Source organism: Hesperophylax consimilis, chromosome 8 (assembly GCF_061612785.1).
Source record: "Hesperophylax consimilis isolate HC1 chromosome 8, BYU_Hcon_1.0, whole genome shotgun sequence".
Taxonomy (NCBI): Eukaryota; Metazoa; Arthropoda; class Insecta; order Trichoptera; family Limnephilidae; genus Hesperophylax; species Hesperophylax consimilis.
This window is the reverse complement of record NC_142843.1, coordinates 41,219,321-41,243,948: the sequence shown is the minus strand read 5'-3', so window position 1 is coordinate 41,243,948 and position 24,628 is coordinate 41,219,321. Positions and strand designations below refer to the sequence as shown.

General features: G+C 38.2%; 1 protein-coding gene across 2 annotated transcripts in view; it reads left to right on the top strand.

Moving 5' to 3' along the window:
• Window positions 1-16,577, top strand: part of if (integrin subunit alpha inflated) — a 218,611-nt gene extending 202,034 nt beyond the window's left edge. For both annotated transcript variants that reach the window (XM_089634287.1, XM_089634286.1), the window contains 11 exons: window positions 328-574; window positions 1,100-1,269; window positions 1,407-1,582; window positions 1,845-1,988; window positions 2,181-2,330; window positions 2,423-3,515; window positions 3,592-3,825; window positions 5,855-6,123; window positions 10,888-11,306; window positions 11,745-11,975; window positions 12,705-16,577. In XM_089634287.1, the coding sequence (XP_089490413.1) occupies window positions 328-574; window positions 1,100-1,269; window positions 1,407-1,582; window positions 1,845-1,988; window positions 2,181-2,330; window positions 2,423-3,515; window positions 3,592-3,825; window positions 5,855-6,123; window positions 10,888-11,306; window positions 11,745-11,975; window positions 12,705-12,797 (3,226 nt within the window). In that variant the 3' untranslated portion in view covers window positions 12,798-16,577. The remainder of the gene's footprint in view (window positions 1-327; window positions 575-1,099; window positions 1,270-1,406; window positions 1,583-1,844; window positions 1,989-2,180; window positions 2,331-2,422; window positions 3,516-3,591; window positions 3,826-5,854; window positions 6,124-10,887; window positions 11,307-11,744; window positions 11,976-12,704) is intronic.
• Window positions 16,578-24,628: the final 8,051 nt, after the last annotated feature.

Sequence of the window (24,628 nt, the reverse complement as noted above, 5' to 3'; positions counted from 1 at the left end):
TAGCATTGTGGGTTCAATTCCTCTGCTGGCAAAGTCCTCCATAATTGAACAATCAACATCTTCCGCTAATAATGAAGGTTGTAGGAGTTTTTAAAATATTATCAGGTTATTCGTAAGTCATAAGATGAATTTATAATACACCATTAAAATTATTCATAAAAGTATTTCGTAAGATTTATTTTACATACTTAAAATATATTTCCGTATTGAAGGAAGTTATATTTGTTTATGAATTAATTTTAAATTAAGTTAAAAATAAGCTGATTGTGACTAATCTGCAAAAATGTACCATAGAATTTTTTACAAATGTTGTTGTTTCTTATGCAGGAGTGTAGACAAGTACCTGCTGGGCTCCAAGGAGCGCCTGAACATCGATGTGATAGTCCAGAATATGGGTGAGGACGCCTTCGAGACCACCTACAACCTGCAGCTGCCCGGCGGAGTCAACTACATCAAGATCGAGAGGATCGACAACGCCGTGGCGGAGATTCCCGTCCAATGCTCCCCGCCCACCAGCTACAACAACAACACACTGAAGTGCGATATCGGGAACCCGCTGCCACAAGGACGATTGGTGTGTTATATGATATGAGTCTGACTTCATGAAAGCATTTTTTATACATAATTTCGGCAATGTTATGTGATAATGAACTCTAAATTAGCTTTATGTATTAAGAACTTATTATCGCTATTTGATCACGTACTTTTAGATATGCAAAAAATACTGTAGATAGATCGCTGTGATGCCGTCGTATTGACGTAGACCATAGATTTGTAAATTATGTAGACCGGGCGTCTCGAGTCTCATTCTCGCGACACAGAAATAGAGATGGTTAATCAGAAATGGACTGTCACTGCAGTTCAAGGCTGGAACTGATTCGAGATGCTCGGTTTACAAAATTTATATTTTTATAGTCGCTCGCCACACCCATCAACGGCGCTGATTGAACAAATGATATAATCTTTTTTTTTTTAAAAGTAACTCGATCGATTATTAGTTGATTGGGTCAAAATGTGCCACTCAATCACAATCGACCCAGGACTAAATCATAAATAACTAAATATTCCCATTAACAAGCAATGTGTAATTATGTTCCAGGTTCACTTCAAAGTTCTCTTGGAGCCTTTCCACAAAACCGGTATGGCCCCCTCATACGACTTCTTTATGGAGGCCAACAGCACCAACCCAGAGGCCAATCGCTCTGTGGCTGATAACCAGCAGAGCATGTCCATCGGCATATGGCTGGAGACAGACCTCGTTGTTACTGGGTAAATCCGTCTTAACGAATCAAGCAGCTCATTTTATATTGCTTTCTAATTATTTCCAAGAAATAACTTACATCAAGCATAGCTATCTTGTCTAAGTCTTTTCAAGTCTTGTCCTAAAATTGTCTTATGTATTTCAGAGCGTCCATCCCACCAGATCTTCACTACAATACGAGCCTGTACCAGGAGACCAACATGACCCACGAGGCGGACATCGGACCGCAGCTGGTGCACCTGTATGGCATCCGTAACAACGGTCCGTCCACCATCGAGGAGGCGGAGGTATTCCTGCTGTGGCCGTATGAGACTCTTGCAGGTAACCTCAACATCAAGGCAACAAATCATAGGATAACAGAAAGAAAAGAGATGCCATGAAAAGAGAGCCACGAACCATTAGTAGTAGTACTGTTCCATTGAAGCGCTAGGCGCCCTCAAAGTGGGTAGATAGCTTTCACACTTGAACGCCATGCTTATTTGTGAGTTTGGCAGCTTCAGCTAAATGTTAATTTACTGGTTGTTTGATTGATGAAAGTGGCCATTAGTGAATCTGTGCTCACCTGCGAAGTTAATGTGTTCAGGTGACAGCCTCATGTACCTGCTGGAGGAGCCAGAGACAACCGGAAACATCAAGTGCGAACTAGCGGAGCATGTCAACGACTTCAACCTGCAGATCGATCGCAAGAGGAAGTCCTACCTGGACTCCAGTAATGCCGCCCTTCAAGGTGAGAATACTACTTAACCAATAAATTAATATTTAATTTAATTTATTTACGAGTTCAGTAGTTACCCAAGTTTCAACACTATTTTTCTTCAGGAAAACCAGTGCACCAAAGCTCATAAAGTCTTCGTGATTTTTATATTAAATCTTACTTATTCCTGTCTACATGTCGTCAATTTTAGAATTGTTATTCTAGGTGGTATAATAAACAGCGGAGAGACAATTGTTTCTGGTGGTGGATCAGTATCATCAGGAGGAAGTGGCGTTGCTTCCGGTGGATCTTCCTCAAGCAGTGGTGGGTACTGGAGCTCATCTTCCAACTACTCCAAAACCACAAGCTCTTCAGGTATTGATAATTCACCACTTAGTTCACTTTTACTATGTACCTAAATATATTGTTATAGCAAGATAAAACCCCATTCGTGCGTAATATTTCAGGTGGGTCTATTGTAGGAGGTACTCGCGTGGTGACAGAAGAACAGAAGAAGAAAATTGATGAAGAGGAAAGAAAGTTTGGGGTGGAGACTGGTGATGGTTCCAGAGTACATGCCCAGAGAGCCCAGCAAGCTCACACCACTGGCACCATCCAGGGAGGAGGGGCTGGTCAGGGCTCCCACAGGCAGTGGTCCAACAACGGCAGTCAGGGAGCCACCTACGTTTCCGGTGGATATGGCCAAGGGGCACAGGGGGGCCAGGGAGGCAGCGGATCCTCCTCCTCCTGGAACAGGACTTACAGCTCCGGTTCCGGCGGAGGACAGAACTGGGGTCCAGCCACCCAAGGGCAGTCTCGGTCATCCAGTCAAAACTGGGACAGCCAACAGGGCAGAGGCCAGGGTGGATCACAAGGGGGACGGCAAACCTGGGTTTCAAACAATTCTCAAGGTGGACAGAGTAGCTGGTCTTCAGGATCACAAAGTGGAGAAATCACGAGACAAATTGGAGCTGGTGGCATGGAAGGAAGCCAAGGAGGACAGCAGGGAGGCCAACAAGTTTGGATAGCTGGCTCACAAGGAAACCAGATGGGTCCTGGAGGAATCGCCGCATCTGGAGGCCAGGGAGGCCAACAGACTTGGGTGGTTAACTCCCAGGGGAGCCAGTCAGGTGGCCAGATGGGTGCTGGCGGCTCAGGAAGGCAAGGAGGCCAGCGGACATGGACAGCTAACTCTCAAGGCGGCCAGTCAGGTGGCCAGATGGGTGCTGGCGGCTCAGGAAGCCAAGGAGGCCAGCAGACATGGACAGTTAACTCTCAAGGAGGCCAGTCAGGTGGTCAGGTGGGCGCCGGCAGCTCAGGAAGTCAGGGAGGCCAGTGGACTTGGTACGAAGGCAAGCCAGTGAACGCTGCCTACAACAAGACCTACGTGACTAGCTGGAACAGTTCGCAAGTTGGAGGAGGGCCGGCAGTGATCCACCACTCTAGCAGAAACACCTCTGCAGCTCTTGGAGCTGATGGGAGGGTGGCGCAGACAGAGTCCAGCACAGAATTCTACAACCTGGGGGCAGAGGGAGAGGCTGGAAGCAGCTTCAACAAACGGTACCTTACCACTTTTTATTGACTTACATTTTAAACACATTACAAGAAAAGAAAACTGACAAATTTTGTTCCACAGACTTGGCGAATCAAGTAATTACGACCAAACATACGACAGGACTTACTCCCAGGGTGGTAGCTCTGCTGGGGCAGGCAGGGGTGATGGAGCGTCCCGCAGCGAGGAGAGTGCACAGGGGGGCTCCACTCGCTATGGGGCAGGCAGCTACACCAGCGGGAGCGCCCGGCGCTACCAAACTGGAGACAGAAGACTCTCCAGTGGGTACAATGTTCCCGCACAAACACAATCCCAAGGGTGAGCATTTGATTTATAGTAAAAATCACAGCAACATCAAACAATCTAAGGCATTCTTAGCACTTTATAACATGTATTTTCTGTCAGCCGTTCAAGGATTCACCTTATTTATCTGAGTTGTGCAGAACTCTAATGTACTATTAGATTAGCAATCATCAATTCATCAGTTATCAGAAGACTAATGGTACAAAAGTGCAGTCAAGATATGTACTAAGTTTAGAGATGATACTCTTGGATTTCCAGGCCCAAAAGCTTGGAATAGACTTTCGCATGAACCAAGACTGATTCAAGAAAAGATTTAAGAGAATACAAAACAAAACTCATCACATATTTTATATGGGAGTCGATACGTTTATTATTCTTAAGGTTACCCACTTTTTACATTGAAAAACACTAGGTAAAATGTTAGCGTCTCGTCACTAATGTTATTGTATTGAACAAAGTGTAAAAATACGAGGCATATCCAGAAAGTAAGTGTACTGAGGCTCTCACGACCGAATGAATTATATTTTCGATATGTTGGCTACACTTACGTGTAGCCTGACTCTTCCCCTCCGCAACGAGACCTGTTCAAGGTCACTACGTTGAGAAGTGTCAACGCGACAACACGTTTCGTGAAAAATGTCAATCCAATCTCCTGCCAAATGCGAAATACGCGGCTCATCCGTTATCTCGTTTGGAAGGAAAAACCTCCGTTTGAGGTTTATAATGAGGTTAAAACTGCATATGGTGATAAAACTATGAGTTGTACGAGTGTGTACAAGTGGTATCGCGAGTTTAAAAACGGTTCTCACCTCTTCACCCTCCACCAAAAAGTTCAAAACCACAATTTCAGCCAAGAAAATCGTGGCATCCGTGTTTTGGGACTGTCGAGGCATAATTTTGATTGAATATCTGCCTCAAGTAGAGACCATCAACTCTGCAAGATACTGTGAGACCCTAAAAAAATTGCGGAAGGCGATTCATAACAAGAGGAGAGGCATGCTGACAAAGGGAGTCAGCCTGCTGCACGACAATGCCAGACCACACACGGCCAACGCCACGAAGGAACTGCTTGCTTCGTTTAAATGGGATATCCTGAAGCACCCCGCGCATTCCCTTAACCTAGCACCTTCAGATTATTATCTCTTTACCTCCCTGAAGCTGTACATGGGTAGAAAAAGGTTTTTAACCGACGAGGAGGTAAAGGAGGAGGTGGAAAAGTGGACGAAGGTGTTGGCGGGAAACTACACCGAGGAAGGCATCAAAAATTTGATCCCCCGCTTCACCACCTGCATTGAGAGGAATGGCGACTATGTCGAAAAATAGCTAACATATGTACTACGGTAAACATGTAATTTTTTTGTTTCAATAAAAAAATTTGTAACCTACAAAAATTCAGTACACTTACTTTCTGGATACGCCTCGTACATCCATGACTGCACCTGACAAACTATTTACCGGTGTTTAAAAACCTGCATTATTACGAAAGAAAAAGACACTGTAGACCATAGAAATATTACTCACTTAGACTGGTTACGATGTCAGAATCAGCAGATTCAGTCACACCAACCAATCGGTGTTTTATTATGCGATTGTGTTTTATTTGTTTTTAAATGACAAATTATAAATTCTATGTATGTATAATAAAAATTATATATTCAGAATCAGCATTTATTGATCTTTACGAATGTATATATTTTTTTAAGCCATAATATTTTTCACTTGAGTTCCTTATTCCATAATATACTGTTTTTACACAGGGCATACTCATAGGAAGTATAGGAAAATGGGACATAGGTTCCATTGTATGAAAACTACTCCAGAATATCAAAATATAAAACAAATTATTGTTTACTTTATTTGTTTTCTACTAATATGAGTAGTGTATGCACGCGGCTGGAAAAAATCCAGGATTCTAATAAGAATGGATATTACGTTTACACATTCTTGGCTGCATTATATCAAAATCACATGAAAAAGACCACAAACGAGGTGCATAAACGGAATTGACTGTATTAATTTTTCGAATTGTTACCTATTCTTCCAGATGGGGCGGGGAGGGAGCCGACAGTTACTCATCCGGTGGCCGCCACAAGTGGTCCACCGAGGAGACTGTGAACCGGGACCTAATCAACGCGGGATCCGCCACCTTCCACCAGGATGGTTCCAGTGCCGGCAACACTTTTGTGGGGGCCGTACAGCGCCCCAACGCCATGGGCGCTGCAGCGGCAGGCCGGGGGTACCGGGTCAACACCTGGGACGTAGACGGACAGGACAGGCAGAAGGTGTCCGGGGGCCAGGCCGTTAGCCAATCAGGTTAGTTTAAGACTTAACGGAAGCAATCTTCCGAACAGGCCTTCCATTGATATGCTTGGTGTAACTATAAGTGACCAGCTCAGGTACGGGGGCTCCATCGAAGCCAGAGTAAAGCTGGCCTCTCAGAAGCTGGGCGTACTGTACAGGGCCCGCAGATACTTTAATAGTACACAACTGCTGACCCTGTACAAATCGCAAGTGCGCCCTACTGTCGAATTTGGCAGCCATCTCTGGTCCGGAGCCCCTAAATACCTGAAAAAAACCCTTGACTCTGTGCAAAAACGGGCGGTCCGTTTGATAGATTCCCCAATCTTAACAAACGGACTGCAATCTTTAGAGCACAGGCGTCAGGTAGGTATGCTGTCCTTGTTCTATCGGTATTACAATGGAAGATGCTCTGAGGAACTAGCGTCATTGATCCCTTCGGCACCGGTGCGTAGTCGGGATACACGCCAAACGCGCGCCCAACATTTGTACACGGTTGACATTTGTCACATGAGAATGGGTCGCTTCTACGATTCGTTCTTAAGTTCAACAGCTCGGTTGTGGAACGAACTGCCGGCCTCTGTGTTTCCTCCCTCCTACAACATGGGACTCTTCAAGACCCATGTTCACTCCTTCCTCTCCACAAAAAACCCTCCACACAGCATCACAGGCCTCCTGTGTGGAGTTAATATAAAAAAAAATATATAAAAAAAAGGCTAGGGTGTTTCACTGAAATTCAAATGCAACATTGTCACAAAATGAAAAATCAGCGCCATTTGTTACTTATACTTTTAAAAGGTCAGGGTTCAGGTTTTCAGAGCTGTATCAGCTTTTAATCAAATTATGATCAGTTGACAAGCATAATATCAATATGACAGTTGGGTTTTTCTGCTGATCACAATTTGTTTAAAAGCCAAAGATCTGGAGGTCTAGCATGGACGATTCTTCGGTTAACCCTCAATATACACATCTTTTTTAATAATGTCGTCCATATGCAAAATTACTGACTTATTAACGAAAGAAGTTGAACTAATGAAGCTCTTAGAATTGAAAGAAGTTATATCCCCTCTAGAGTTAAATCCGTTGGAGCCAATGACGGTATTAGTTCGGGCTTGGAGAAACAAAATTTGTTCACCTAACAACTTGTGAACAAAAACTATGGGCTAGCCTAGTGAGGTGGATTATGAGAAACCTCATCTTATTACTACGCATTTCCATTGCTCCAATACGGGCTAGCCTAGTAAGGCGGGTTATGAGAAACCTTATATTATTACTTATTACTATGCATTTCTATTCTCTATATATTACCTACTGTTATTTTCTATTGTTTATTTTATGTATCTAATTTATGAACCAATGTACACTATATTTAACAAGTATGTATTTATAGCTAATAAGGAACTGCAGTCCATTTTATTTTATTAATAATGACCTTCTAACATAAATACCTGTATTTGGTTTTTTATTGTTATAGTTAGTTTTAGTAGTTAAAATAATTTACAAAGTGTTTTATTTTTCGAGTCTCCCAAAAACGTGTCTCATTAAATCTATGGAAGTGACCTGTGACGTCACGTTTACGTTTTCTACGTTTTTTTTCAACCGGCGCTGTTTTTTGTATGGGAGTCGAGTAATTTTTTATTGTTAAGATTACCCGCTTCTAACATCAAAGAACACTATGTAAAATGTTAGCATCTTGTCACTAATGTTGTCGTATCGAATCAAAGTGTAAAAACACATTTATGACAGCACCTGATAAACAATTTACCAGTGTTTAACCTTTTGAACAGTGGCGGTTCTTCCCTTAGGTCAATTGGTGTTTGACCCCCCAAAATTATAAGACAACAATAATAAATATAATAATCAATTATGTGCATCAAAACATTTAAAATGTAACGCGAAACAGCGGCGGCGGCGAGTGACTAGCAGTGACATCTGTTGTCTCTAATAGAAGCTTTCATTCACAAGTCCACACGATTCGCTGGGTCAATTTAAAGAATGTCCAATTTGGCATCTTCTGTCCCTACGCGCGCCATAGAATAAACGAGATGGCACTATATTTTTCGTCGAAGTAAAAATTAGCTTCCGAAGAAAGTTTAGGGACGCTTAGGTCATGACCGTGGGGGAGACAACACGGTGAATATTATATGTTTTACAGAGATGGTGACATAAACAAATGTCGTTTTTTCATTTTACACGCTTGTAGTGTGTGGAACAATGGTTGTTTTTCAATTGCATAGTTCGGGAAAGGATTAGAATAATTATTTATGTTGTTATCGATTTAGAATGAAACAAAACAAAAAACGTAAAAAATCATTGTCAAATAGAATCAAACACTGATTTTATTTATTTTAATGTTGTGGACAACTACATTAAAACTTAATATCTTAAAAATAATTTGCCGTAAGTACATGGATTGTGTATTTATTTCCAATTTATTATATTAACATAATATTTATTTAGAGTCCGCGACTCTAAAACTCTATAACAAATTGATATAGTTAATAATATATGGGCATTTTTCACAATATCAAATAAAGATTAGTCACACATTTTTTTCAAATGACCTACCACGACTGAATCCCTAGAGCCGCCTCTGCTTTTGAACGCGTTAATTTGCTCCGTTTTATCTATACCCGTACGCGGTACATATTTTCAAATACCTATGCACGCAATTAAATGTCAAATTATAGCATTCTGGCTTGATTTATTGGACTATATAGACAGAATAGATTATTCTCCACAATATGAAAACAAATCCTCGTGTGTCAACACTCTTAGATGTTTATAAAAACAAAAACATTCAATTTCATACAAAGACGTACCGTATCTTTTGAATGTGGTCCCGCCATTCACTCGGCGTCATAAATAAACCACTCTCGGTGTGTGTGTACTAAGGCCAGTTCGTTGATAGACACAAGTGGGACACCATGATCACTTATCATTTTTAGTTATGAAAAGTTATGAATGACATACTACATAGTACTAACGCCATCCATTGACAAAAATGTAAACTAAAGGACTAAAAGGCGCGAAGAGGCGCACTTGATTATCGATCTTTTTTTATGAAATACAATTTTATTTTTGCGAAATTCTTGTAGATGTCAGCATCGCGATAGTTCTACGAATGTCCAAGTGAGCAAGAAATACATTTATGACAAAAGAGCGCTGGAATATCGGCCGTCAAAGTTTCCGTATCAACTGTTGATACAGCCGCGTGTAAGTATAGACTTTTTGCCGTAACAACAGTTGATACAACCGCGTGCAAAGAGTTAAAAACCTCCATTAAAACATTTTCATTGGTTCGAATATGAATGTGGACCAGAGTTGCCAGTGCATATGGACTGTTTTAGTATTTTACCCCCCAAGAAGTGAAGAGATGTTCAAATTCAAAATGAAACGAAATTTTATTGAAATTGGTATTTATTTTTATTATCTAGTCATTGTTGGATTTCTCTTTCAGGATAGTCTGAAACGTTCGGGAACATCCCGAAAGATTCCAGATCATAATGAACTAAAAACGGGATTATAGGTTGTTATTATAAAACAAAGTCACTATCTACGTCTGTCTGTTTGCATGCTTAGTTATTCTAAACTTTGCAATTGAGTTTGATAGGGTTTTCACTATCATTTAGAGAATTTCTTTCGGAAGGTTTATATATATAATACATGGATATTATATTTATTAAAGGTAGAGAAAAGTCGAACAACGCCGGTTACACTTCAGCTAGTATACAGGGTGTCCGGAAACTCGTAGTACAAGCGGGAAACTGGTGAATCTACATCACATTTGGAGTCGATTTTGTAGTATATATTTTTTTTATTTGAGCTTTCGTTATCGAGTAAATCGAGTTTGAAGTTGATTTTTTTTTTTTTTTTTTTAATCAAATTCTTATAAATTATTACTGAAGATCAAAGTACCCAACTAATTAAAACTATTTGAAAGTAAAACAAATGAAGAAACTCGGATTTGAAGCATTATTTTGAAATCACCCTTCATTTAACCCGGTGTAATCATAAAATATTTCTGCTCTGCAGGGTTAAAACATCTGTTATTCAACCCTAAACACCAGAAAAAACTTTAACCCTAAAACAGCCGAAAAATATTTTTTTTTGGTTTTTTTTTTTTTTTTTTTGAAAATGCTCAAATCAAAAAATTTTATGTTTTTTTGGGTTCCCCATGTGGTGTAGATTCTCCAGTTTCCCGCTTGTACTACGAGTTTCCGGACACCGTGTATAATAAAATTAATATATATTATTTTTTTAAGCCATAATATTTTTCACTGCAGTTCCTTATTATTATCATAACCAGTTAAATGGATGGCTACCTATATTTAGGTCTCATCACTGCCTAAATTCAGGTAAATGATTTTATCCAATTTATTTAAAATAAAACAAAAAAAATTGTGTTATCCTACAAATATGCGATAAATGTTGAAATATAGATGGATTCCTTGGCTTTAAATCACAGCAAGCACTTTATTAAATATGTTTCGTATTAATTTTCGGAGGTATGATTTTTGGAATGAGCGCGGCCTAATCCATAACCGAACGTTCTGAAACCTCCATCACTCAAGGCATTTTTTTTATAAATACTCCATCGGTCGAGTGGCCAAAGATATTATTATCATAATTCCTTTCAAATGTTAAAAAAACAAATTGGCGCTGATTTGCCAGTTGATAGAATGTTTGAAACTTTTCGTTTCGTTCCCAAAATGTCTTTTATAAAGGCAAATCGTTGCTTATCAATTTTCCTTTTGTAATTGTTTTTTTCTTTAATAGGAGAAGCAGCCCAATCTTATGGAGGTTCCTCCTACCAGACCCAGTGGAGTTCTGCGGACAGTTTGGAGCGAGGCCGCGACAACGTGGCGACTGACCGTCCTCAAACGCACTTCCGTTGGGATCGCAAGGCACAGGAGAAACGTGACGCAGCCGCCTTCGAAGCACAAGAGAAACAGGCTCTGTACGACAAAGAGTTCACAGCCGAGAGCAGGAGAAAGAGGAGCGTCGAAGCTGAAGAGCAACCAGAAGTGAGGTTAAGGAGACAGGCAGCCGACAGGAATGCGGAACAGCTTGCTGATGCGATGAGGTGCCCCGGATTGAAGTGTGCAATGGTACGCTGTGTAGCGGGACCTCTCGCCACCAACCATGAGATTTGGCTCGCTATCCGTACTAGGGTCAATGCACAGACGCTCAAAAAGGTAAGATTTTATCAAGTAGTATAATGTAATGATTACAATATTATGTAGGTTTGTCTGGCAATGTTATATGTTTTATGACCGGTTAACTGAGTGGACAGATACTTCGAGTTCTCACCAGTTCAATTTATCTGCTACCTAAGGCCTTCACCATTGCACAATCAACATCTTCCGCTTATAATGATAGTAGTAGGAGTTTTAAAAATATTGTTAGCTTATTCGTGGACGTATGCCTTTCTTTAAAAAAATTATGTAATAATTAATCATTAAAGACAATATTAAAGACTGAGGAGCAGGGTTTAAAATTCCTGGATGCGATTGAATCTTTTTATGATTTTTCTGTTTCAAAATAATATTGTCTTCAATGATCAAATATTGTAATTTAAGTTTTTAATTATGAAATTATTCTAAAAATAAAAATTGTTTTTTTTTGCTTTCCAGTTGACGTTTGACCGCTCTGTGACGCTCACCTCTGTGGCCGTTGCTCGCGTGTCCCGTTTGCCCTACCTGGGGGTGCCCCTGGAAAGGCCCCCGCGCTCCCAGCAGGCCTCTAGTGTGCTCACGCCCTTGGTGCCTCCGCAGCCTGCTGAGGGGATCCCCCTGTGGGCGGTGGTGCTGGCCGCATGTGCGGGGGCCCTCCTGCTGTTGCTTCTAGTCTTGGCACTATACAAGGTAATAATCGTATTTTACGTTACTACATATATAAGTTACCATGAAATTTCTATATTACCATATATATATATTTTCCGTTAAATTCCCAACTTATTCCTATAAATATATGTATTTACTATTAAATGTCTATACATATTACCATCTCGTTTATCATGAAAATCTCATATTACAATAGTATATAATTTACCATAATATAAAATAGTAAAAACTGTATTTATCTTTGCGATGAGAAAAAAACAAAGGACAATTTTCGTTCAAAGGAGTACTCGCTTTTATTCACCTATACAAGTTGTAGGTAGGGACATAATTTTAATGCAGGAAATCTATTGTGGAAGCTATTTTGCTATGCTGCTAGTGAGCTATATTATCATTTTGCAATCTGCAGGGCTTTTTCTGCCTGGAATTTCTTGGTCAATGCATCTATGTATTTTCAATTTGCAACCTCAATTTCAATTGTAGTACAGTATTCAATCTACTAAAAATGCCAATACATATCTTGTTTGTCAAATCGAGATCTAAATACAGACCTAACCACTGACATATCTGAGTGGAATAATGTCAGAAAAAACTAATATTGTAAGAATACTAACTAATATCAGCGTGGAAGATACTCTCAGTATAGCCCTGGTGAAAGACCACCATTCAAAATCAAAATGTTCAACTTTCGTTATCTCTTGTACGGTATCAGGTATGATTTTAAATATTCAATATTATTTTTTTTTATTGCAGTGCGGTTTCTTCAAGCGCAACCGTCCCTCAGATGCCCCCGAGCGCCAGCCCCTCAACAGGAATGGCTACGGTCATGGCGACGAACAACTCTGACCTTCTCCACCACCCGCTTCCTCGTCGGAGCGCTACTAGTGTCGCAACTAGTGACTACACTAGTGCTGTAACTAGCTATAACACCAGTGCCATAAATACTGATAACACTAGTACTACAACTAGGGATAACACCAGTGATATTATTACTACAACTAACAATAGTACTAGTGATACTATTGCTATAACCGGCGATAGTACTAGTGTTACCTCTAGTGATTCTATTGCTATAACTGGCGATAGTACTAGTGTTACCTTTAGTGATTCTATTGCTATAACTGGCGATAGTACTAGTGTTACATTCAGTGATACTATTTCTACAGCTGGTGATGGCACTGGTGATACAACTAGCGATATATCACTGGTGATACAACTAGTGATAACTCTCTAACTCTCCTAACAACATTTACCAGTGATTGTGAAAATATGTAGACGAGCTCTACTGAACTTTTGATAACGATTGCTGTTAAAATAACACGACTTTCTAACATACTATTTTGTGGTGAGTGTCTTGGAAAGAATTAGTAATACTGTGAATGCAGTCACTAACTAAAATATTTATTTATTTTTACTATTATTTATTGTCTACTTTTGAGTTGATCGATTGGTACTTGTGTGAATTGACGTGTCGAACAAGGAGTCTTTGTTTTGAATTAATAAAGTTTGTTCAAAATATTTCTTGAAATCATACGGAAACATTTGTTGTCTTAGTATTGATTTCTTTCAGAAACATTTGTTAACTTATTGAGATAGTGTGGAAACATTTGTTGCCTTATTGAAATCTTTTGGAAGCATTTGTTGACTTATTTATATCAATCACAATTATTTGTAATCGCAATAGGAGTATTTTCAAGATACTCTCACAAGTTAGTTTAGGTTTTAAATGTAATGAATATATTACAAAAATGGTAGTCATGTTGTTGACATAATTGTGTAAATATTTCTATTTTGCTTTAGATTCAATCGTTTGATAGCAATAATATGGAATAATATCAAATATTTTCTATAGAATAACAAATTTCTGTTTTTAGTCATTATAAAAACACATCACTTGATGGAATTGATTTTAAAACGACGAATTGAAAGATCTTTTTGTTCATAGACATGACTTTTGTTAAACTCGAAATACCTCTTTAAAATAATATGACTCTCACTAATAATAGTAATTCGTACTTCAAGCATTCATTCAGTGTCTGCAAAAAAAACTCAACAAATATACAAGTTGAATCATTTTTACTTTGATCTGCCATGTTGAATTTAACACTACGATGCATTGTTTAAATTAACTCTACAACTTTATGTAATTGCATAATGTTTCACTCTGTGGTGCCATAATACTCTACACTATGCTGCCATAATGTTTTACACAATGTCGCTATAATGTTTTACACTATGCTACCATAATGTTTTACACCATGTTATCATAATGTTTTACACTATGTTTCCATAATGTTTTACACTATGTTTCCATAATGTTTTACACTATGGTTCCATAATGTTTATCACCAACTTGCCATAATGTTTTATACCGTGTGCTCATTGTGTCTGACACTATGCTGCCCTTACACTGAAAGTATTATTTATTGAATGTGTTTGGGAATTATTTATTATCTTTAGGTAGAAGGAAAGGCGAGGGGCGGTTGTTAGATATTATATTATAATCTCTAGATAAAATGGCTTTTTCACATTGGTGCCTTATGAAAATCTGCCTAGAAGTAAGCTGCATGTCTCTGAAAGGACGTAGCTAACTGCCTTAAAAGTGTTTATCTTATATCTAGACATATCTCGGATAATATTATATATATTTGTTAGTATTTTATAATAATTACAAGCCGCACGTTATCTTCTACAGGTTTGCAGCAATTGGGAAATGTGTCAATTCAGTGCTAACTTTTATGGGAATTTCTATTTTACACAAGCTTTAGACATGTGTCTTATATACTAATTTGATAATTTAATGGGAAAATAATGTACTAGAAATAATAAATAATAAAGACCAAGAAAACGTAGGATTGAATGTTAATTCATTGTGCCTAATATAATATATTTTAACATTTTGATTAATTCATTGCTAATATAAAAAATGTGCCATTTTTGTGTAAGATTCTGTTTATTGCCATATTTAAAAAAAATCAAGATACAAATTTTTTGAGAAAAGTGCCATCAAATTTATTTTATTTGTCTGAATATTTTATTTATTGATAGCTTGGTAATCTGTATGTAAGAATTTAGATAGCAAATTAAAATTTAATTGTCAGCCAATAAATCTCTATGGGAAACAAAATTTGAAATATTAATACTAAGCACTAACACAAGACAAAGCTTTTATTAATAATAATAGTTATTTCGTTATCGTAAAAAGGCCCCCCTCTCCGTAGATATTATGTTTTGTGATTCTAAAGATTGTTTCTAAGAGTCACTAAAAAATTAACGCCAAAATGAATAATTTCATTATAACTTGTATTTTCTAAAGTGTCCTAAATTAATTAAATTAATATTATTGAATGTATTATATTGTTGTTAATTATTATGAATAAGACTATTTCTGTGCTTTACTTACAATGTAAGTCCCGAGAAATACGAACATACTGCCATGTCCGTTGAATGTACGCGTTGCCTTAGTAAGAGTAATAATATGACTAATATCAAATGTAGGCATTTTTTTACTATACACATTGTATAAATTAATAATAACATATCGAATTAAACATTTTATGAAATAGTTACAGACATTCTATTATGTATTATCAATGCTAACGATTGCAGTAATCTAATAAGACAGACAAGTGTAAAAGATATGTCTTCAAATCCCCATTAGCTGTAGAATTCAGTCAATTAGACAATGCATACTAGCTGCCAGGCCATGAGTTGCATCTTGCAACTGAGATGAAGCAACATTTGTCGTAGCACTTACGTCTATGTCCATGGTCATTGTCTTGGTGAGAGCACTAGTTATAGCATATTTTAAATACGTGGTCGTTGTCATGACAAGAGCACTGGGCATAACCCTTACGGTTATGTTTGTGGTCATTATCACGACAAGAGCACTAGTTTATAGCACAATTGCGACTATGTTCATGGTCGTTGTCGTAGCAAGAGCACTAGTTATAGCGATTTTGTACATTGTCATGGCAAGAGTACTAGATATGCACTTGAGACCTTGTTCGTGCTCATTATCACTAGTACTTGTGACATTGTTCATTGTCGTTGTCATAGCAAGAGCACTGGTCCTAGCACTTATGACTATGTTTGCGGTCGTTGTCATGGCAAGAACACTATGAAATTATAGCATTTGTAACTTTGTTCATTGTCATGATAATGCATCAGTGCTGTTGCACTGATAATTTGTGGTTGTTGCCTTGGCAAAGCAATAATAGTTTTAGCACTTGTTATTGTGTGTGGTGGTTGTCATGGCAAGAGCACTAGTTATAACACATTTTGATGGTTGTTATCATTTAGCAAGAGCGTAACCTTCTTACTTAGTTCTTATGGTATGTAAACTGATGAATGCAGGAAAATATTTTATTTTCTTTAAAATCCAACTTCACTTAACACTGGAAGGCTGCAACTCCTTGACTTAAAACTCGTCAGAACCATTAAAATGAGGAATAACTCTGTATGCAATGTCTATGACTGTTGGATAGGAAATGTTTATTCATGTGGCTTCACCTCGGCTAGTGCAAAGTATATATATAGTGTCTGCACACACTAACGCAGTTGTACATTGTCTAGGAATGCTTAAGATGAAGGACTTTTCTGTAAATAAAATCTTTTCTTAATTAATTTGAAGTTATTTATTTTAACCTTTGTTTCCCTAATACCTCAGTTTCAGTTTCCCTCATATCTAATGGTCAGTATTTCAGCAAGTGCTGATTGCCTTCCCCCCCCCCTCACCTGCTGGGCCCCTCTGAGGCCCCCTTGCATTCGTAGTAATTACTCGTTATAACAGTCAACAATTATATGAAGATACGAGGGTGGTCTGAAAAGTTTCCGACCTCAATGCAAAGATGGCGGTACTCATCAATAAAAGCTAGTGAATGTAATTGTGCATCTTTTGACAGCTACTCACCGAAGTTTCGGCCATTTTGGACGGGCAGTTTTTAGTTGACAGTCGTTTGAGTGAGTCGATGTGTGTGTTTTTGTGAAAATGGAAAAAATTGAGTACCAATCTATTATTAAATGTTTGTTGGCAATACGCCTACTCAAATCAAAGATGAGTTGGACTCTGTGTATGGGGACTCTGCACCATCATTTACCACAGTGAAATTTTGGGCAGCTGAATTTAAAAGTGGCCGTAAGAGCTTGGGAGACGATGAACGTTCGGAACGTCCAAAAACTGCAACTACTGACGATAACATTGCTAAACTTCACCAAATAGTATTAGATGACCGCCGAATTAAAGTGAGAGAGATAGCAGAGGTTATGAAAATGTCCAAAGAACGTGTCTGTCACATATTAAATCAAGATTTAGATATGAGAAAGCTGTCCGCGCGTTGGGTGCCGCGTTTGTTCACGTTAGACCAAAAACGTGTTCGAATGAACATTTCCAACGCTCTGTTGGCGCATTTTAGGTGCAATAAATAAAGTTTTGGCACCGATTAATTACTGTAGATGAAACTTGGATACACCATTATACGCCCGAAACAAAAATACAGTCAAAACAGTGGACTGCAAAGGGGGAACCGGCTCCAAAAAATCAAAAACTGTGAAAGTGATGGCGACTGTTTTTTGGGATAGTCATGGAGTTATCTTAATTAATTATGTTCAAAAAGGAAAAACTATTACAGGAGCATACTACGCATCATTAATTGACAAGGTGAAGGCAGAAATTGCAGAAAAATGGCCACATTTGCAGAAAAAGATAATCCTGTTTCACCAAGACAACGCGCCGTCTCACACCTCAGCGGTTGCCATGGCAAAATCCACGAATTACAGTTTGAACTGCTTGACCATCCACCTTACTCACCAGATCTAGCCCCAAGCTACTTCTTTTTGTTCCCTAATCTAAAATCTACGCTCAAAGGAAAGAGATTTTCGTCAAATGAGGAAGCAATCACCTTTGTGGACAATTATTTTGCAGAGAAAAACGCCGAGTACTATTTGGACGGGTTAGAGAGATGAGAGCATCGCTGGGAGAAGTGTGTAGAGTTACAAGGAGACTATGTAGAAAAATAAATAAAAAACTTAAGAAAAAAAAAATTGTTTCATTGTTAGGTCGGAAACTTTTCATACCACCCTCGTAAGCCTGAACTAAAATATGGCTTTGTAATGGCTCATTTAGCCATGAACTTGCTATTGCCGTGATCGTTATAACCAAGTTCGACTGTATAGAAAAAATAAATGTATTTACTGGTATTTAAGTTAGGTCATTATTGATTAAAAAAAAGGTAATACAAAAGGACTGGAGTTATTTTACCTTATTTTTGTAGATATTAACCTTTTCAATGCGTTAATTTGCTCCGTTTTATCTATACCCATACGCGGTACATATTTTCAAATACCTATGCACGCAATTGAATGTCAAATTATAGCATTCTGGCATGATTTATTGGACTTTATAGACAGAACAGATTATTCTCCACAATATGAAAACAAATCCTCGTGTGTCAACACTCTTAGATGTTTATAAAAACAAAAACATAAAATTTCATACAAAGATGTACCGTATCTTTTGAATGTGGTCCCGCCATTCACTCGGCGTGTGTGTACTTAGGCTACTGCGTTGATAGACACAAGCGGGACACCATGATCACTTATCATTTTTAGTTATGAAAACTTTTTCCAAAACTCAACACATAAATTTTATGTCACTTACACAGCAACATACTAGTACTAACGCCATCCGTTGACAAAATTGTAAACTAAAGGACTAAAAGGCACGAAGAGGCGCACTTGATTATGGATCTTTTTTTATGAAATACAATTTTATTTTTGAGAAATTCTTGTAGATGTCAGCATCGTGATAGTTCTACGAATGTTCAAGCGAGCGGGAAATAAATTTATGTCAAAAGATCGCTGGAATATCGGCATTCAAAGTTTCCGTATCAACTGTTGATACACCCGCGTGTGAGTATGGACTTTTTGCCGTAACAACAAAAGAGTTAATGAAATTTTAGGATTTCTAAAAAATGTTTTTATAAACATATTTTATTTTTTTAAAACAGATTATGTGATCAATTTTCTAAGGATTTTCGCAGTTGTTACACTAGTTCGGGTCTAAACAAATTGTGATAAATAATAATAATTTATATTACAAAAGAAAAATTTAGAATTTCTCGATTACTCGATAATAAATAATTTACAAATCCTATTTAGAATTTTTTTTTCCAAAACACTTTCATGTGTAATTTAACTAACTTATATTTAATTATCACCATTCAAAGCACAATTATTCACCATGTGTGGTAGGCAGAGAGGGTGGCCCTTCAAACAGCTCGGACTTGGCACACACTCCTTGCTTCATTCACATTCATACATCGTCACAAAGAAAAATTCACAAAAACAGACGAAAGAGCATGGATAAAATATGGCCTTCAAACGCCACCTAGAAATATTTAAACATTTAACGGCTCCATAGGGATGTCATGACCAGAGATGTGCAAAATGGGTACCCAAAACTATTTGAAATGCAAAATGGAAATGGGTCAAAACTTTTCCATTTGAAAATGGTTTTTAGAAAAGCATTTCAAATGCAAAATGCAAAATACCTATTTTCAAAATGCAAAATGGTTTCTCAGATCAAACCATTAAAATAATTATAGAATTTTTAAACAATTTTGTCATTTAATAATGGACATGAATAGAGTGCAACAATAACATTTGGCTGTCATCAGTTGTTTTGTTTTGCTCTATCTAAAATTAATTTTTTACCATTCTTTTTTGTTTTCTGGCCAAAAAAAAAGTGTAGTGTGTTGTGCCTTGAGGTTTCTTCTCCCTCCTGATCTTCCAGGAGTCACTTTTCGCTGCTGATTTCCAGATATTTATAAACTTTTTTACTTCTGTCATTTTTCATACTATTATTGTAGTTGTTTACTGTTGTGAATAATGGAGGAAGATTTCCCTCCTGGACCCCCTACAAAGCCCCCAGATCCCTCTCCAGACCCCCCAGACGGGGAAAATGTAGAAATTTCTGACAGTGATTCTGTCATCTTGACTTCTACCAAAAAAAGGAAATTTACTCCTTCTTCCCCAATAAAACTTGACTCGCCTTCGACTTCACAGTCCCCACCAGCACTTTCTCAACTTCCTCCAACAAACTTTTATTCTCCTCATTCCCGTGGCCCATTCATAGCATACGCCCAAAAAACTGAGCAAGGAAAAACCATCCACCCTCTTGAATTTGGCAAATTCCTATCAAATAGCAAGAATCTTTCAATCAAACCTGGAAGTGTAAAAGCCGAGGGTCGCTTCCGAATCTCCGTCGAATTCCTCTCAGGGTCAGCTGCCAACAGTTTCATCAAAAATATCTTCATTTCATCTAATTCAAAGTTCAAGGCATATATCCCTACTTTCAATGTCACTCGCATGGGCCTGGTCAGAGGTATCTCGACCGATCTGTCCATCGAAGAAATTCTGTCTTCACTTTCAACCCCCCAACACATTGGCAATCCCATAAAAGCCAGGAGGCTAAATTACAAGGACTCCTCTGAGGGTATAATTACCTGGAAGCCCTCCCAATCTGTTGTTATCACCTTTGAAGGTCAATCTCTTCCCTCCCATATATATTTATTCTTCAACTCATTACCAGTTGAAATGTATACATATCCCACCACTCAATGTTTCAATTGCTGCCGTTTTGGTCATACCAAAGCTGCATGCAGATCTCAACCCAGATGTTTTAAATGTGGAGAAAACCACGCAGCTGACCAATGTCCTTCTTCCTCCTCACCTAAATGTTTTAACTGCTCAGGCTCACATACAGCTATCAACACATCTTGCCCAGAACAATCTCGCCAAAAAAATATTAAAATTTCAATGGCCTCTCAGAACTTGTCTTTTCTGCAGGCTTCTAAATTATTCCCGCCTGTCAAAAAATCATTTGCTGAGGCTTTATCCAGCAACTCCTCATCCAACCCTCTTCCCTCCACTACAACAACTTCTTCTCGTTCAACTAAATTCACATACAAAAACGCTATCTCTAAACCGGCTCCTGGATACGATCAGCAACAACACAACTCACTGCTCTTAAATCCCAATGGTTCAACTCTTTCAAATGCCACAAATGGGTGTGCAAATAATTATAATCCGTCCTCAATGAACTCTCTTAAACTTTCTGAAAAACTCTCCCAAGACAATTCTTCATTTATCCAAACTCTTATTATGCTTCTAATTGACCTTATTTCTTCTCAAACTAATCTACCGTCCAACGCTGCTACTATTATTTCCACATTAAAATCATTTATTCAAAATGGCTCTTCAGGATGTCAGAATACTTCAGTGGAATAGCCGAAGTGCTATTTCTAACAAATCTGATCTCCTTAACCTATTAAATTCCAACTTTATTTCTTTGGCTGCTATCTCGGAGACTTGGTTTACTCCATCCACCCACTTTAATGTGGGAGGGTATTCCTGTCTCCGCGACGATCGCCCGGAAGGTTCGGGCGGCGGTGCTGTCCTTTTTATTAAAAAATCCATATCATTTTCCCCAATAAATAATATCAAACCCCCCAATGCTGACTTCCAAATGGTTGCAGCTAAAATAAAGGACACATCCTTTATTTCAGTCTATCTTCCCCCAACAGCCCACTTCAATAAACAAACTTGGTTGCAAATTGTAAGTCAACTAAGCCCTCCTTTCTTTATATTAGGCGATTTTAATGCCCATTCCCCCGTCTGGGGTTCTGCTTTCTCCGACCGAGATGGTCGAAGTGTGATGGATTTCCTAGATCAATCCAACCTTTTCCTTTTGAATGACGGATCTCCTACTAGGATCTCACGCCCCAGCACAAACCCCAGTGCAGTGGATCTCTCGATATGTTCTACTAGTCTGGCTTCTCTCTCCTCGTGGGTGGTGTCCCCCGACCCTTGCTCCAGTGATCATTTCCCGATCATCATTACTTATCAAACTTCTTTCCAATCGGACAAGTCTCATATTTCGACAAAGATTAAAACGAAACACACCAAATGGGATGAATTTAACTCTCATATGGACAAGTTCCTACTAAATTCACCCGCCACCGATATATTTTCCGTCAAAGATGATTATAATAACTTCAAATCAATGCTCATAACTGCAATAAATAAATCAAATCCTCCCCCTAAAACTAAATCTCTCAAAAAACTCCCTCCAACTCCCTGGTGGGATGAGGAATGTTCCAAAGTAGTAAGAATTCGGAAAGCTAAATCTCTTTCCTATCGTTACAATATGACTATGGAGAACTATCTTATATACAAAAACGCTGAATCCAATGCCAAAAGGGTATTGAGGTCAAAAAAAAGATCCGGGTGGTACAACTTTTGCAGTTCAGTATCTCCGAACACTCCAATTTCGGAAGTTTGGTCTATGATCCGAAGATTTCGATCCTCCTTCAGTTCACCATCTCCTCGAGCGTCCCATTCTAAATGGATAAATGAATTCTTGGACAAAATTGCCCCCCCTTCTGTTCCTAACTTAGATGAAATAACGCCCATCTATAATACTCCCATGTCTAATCATTGGCTAGACTCTCCATTCACCTTAATTGAGCTAAAAAATTGTTTATCAACAGTCAAGGAATCTTCTCCAGGCAGAGATGGTATACCTTACAGCATAATCAAAAATAGTAATGATAATGTTCTAAACCACTTCTTAAGCATCTTAAATAAAATCTTCCAGACTGGTATAATGCCTGATGACTGGAGTTGTCAAATAATCATCCCTATTTTAAAAACAAACAAATCTCCAAATTTTGGATCCAACTACAGGCCAATCGCTCTTTCATCCACCCTCAGTAAACTTTATGAAAAATTAATTAAAAACCGATTAGAATTTTTTGTCGAGAGTAAACAGCTTCTCTCTCCATCTCAATTTGGATTTAGGAAAAAAAAATCCACTCAGGATAACCTTGCCATCATCAGCACTGATATTAATTTATCGATTTCTAAACAGGAAGTTTGTCTTGCCGTCTTTATAGATATAGAAGGCGCCTTTGACAATGTTTCCATCCCAATCCTGAAAAAAAAACTTCTAGGCCTTGGCCTTCCCCCCATGTTTGTCCAATCAATTATTAATCTATTTCTAGATAGAAAAATTTTCATTGAACTTCCAGATATTTCTCCTCAAAGTAGGTCTATTTGGAAGGGTTTACCACAAGGCGATGTATTGTCCCCCTTACTGTATAATATATACACATATGATATGCATGTCACTATTCCCCCACAAATAAAAATTATCGAGTTCGCAGATGACATAGCTTTCTTCTTATCATCCAAAATCATCCCTCTTGCCGTCAAATATCTTAACGAAGCCATGAATGCCCTTTGCACATGGCTCACGTTACATGGTCTTGAACTTTCAATCCAAAAGACTCAGTGTGTCACCTTCTCAAACCGCCATAAAAACCCCCCCGTTCAAATTTTATTTAAAAATTCTCCAATCTCCAACGCTTCTGAAGTAAAATTTTTGGGAGTAACATTTGATAGGAAACTTAAATGGTCTTCCCATATTAATAATTTAGTTACTAAATGCGAAAAAAATTTAAATATCATCAGATCATTATCTGGCGTTTGGTGGGGAGCTCACCCTACTTGCATTAAGTTGCTTTACAATGCACTTATTCGAAGCCATCTCGACTATGCCTGCCCACTTTTTAGTACTGCCTCAAAAAATGTACTTAATAAATTAGACAAAATTCAATCTAAATCTTTGCGAATAATAACTGGAGCGATGCAATCGTCACCCATCAATTCCCTTCAAGTAGAATGTTCTGATCCTCCTCTTTATTTAAGGCGTCAACTATTTGCTGACAAATTTGTTCTTAAATGTTTAAATTCTAAATGTCATCAGGTTATCCCCAGCGTCTCGTTGTTCATTGACTCAAACCATTCATCTACAATCAGAGCTTCAACTAAACCTATTCCTGACATCTGTAAAAATTTTAAGTCTCTCTCAGAGCTCCACATCATCCAAAATGATCTACTTCCCTTATACAAACTAAAATATAGTCACGTCACCCTATCCCCAACAATATTAGAAGGGATCGGAATCTTTAAAAGTCATTCCAATCTCCCGGCCCGAACTGTCAATAATATGTTCAATGACATTATTTTATCTAAATGGCCCAACTTTTCTCTTTTATTTACTGATGGATCCAAATCTCCCGACTCTCCTAACTGTGGTATAGGTATTAACGTTTACCACAATAATTCTAATGATAGAATATTTCATTCAATTTCAAATCAATTTTCAATATTTTCAGCTGAGTGCATTGCAATAATAGAATCTCTCAAATATATAATCAAAAATAATTTTGAACATTCCCTCGTTCTCTCTGACTCTCTCAGTTCCCTCCAAAAACTTAAATCCAGTCCTCTTCTTCATCCTGATGATCATTTTGTATGCCTTATTCGAGTGATGATAGCATCCATTCAAAGCTCTGGTAAATCTGTAACTCTGATTTGGATTCCTGGACATGTTGGTATCATGGGTAATGATATTGCGGATGCCTTGGCAAAACAAGGAGCGTCCAACCCTGTTGTTACCCTCGTAAACCACATTCCCTTATCTGACATTTTTTCCATCATCAAAGAAAGATCCCGCAATGTTTGGTCAGAGTATTGGCACATTGCTAGTCAATCCAAGGGAGCCTGCTATGCCTCAATACAAAGGACTATACCATCAAAACCGTGGTTTCAGC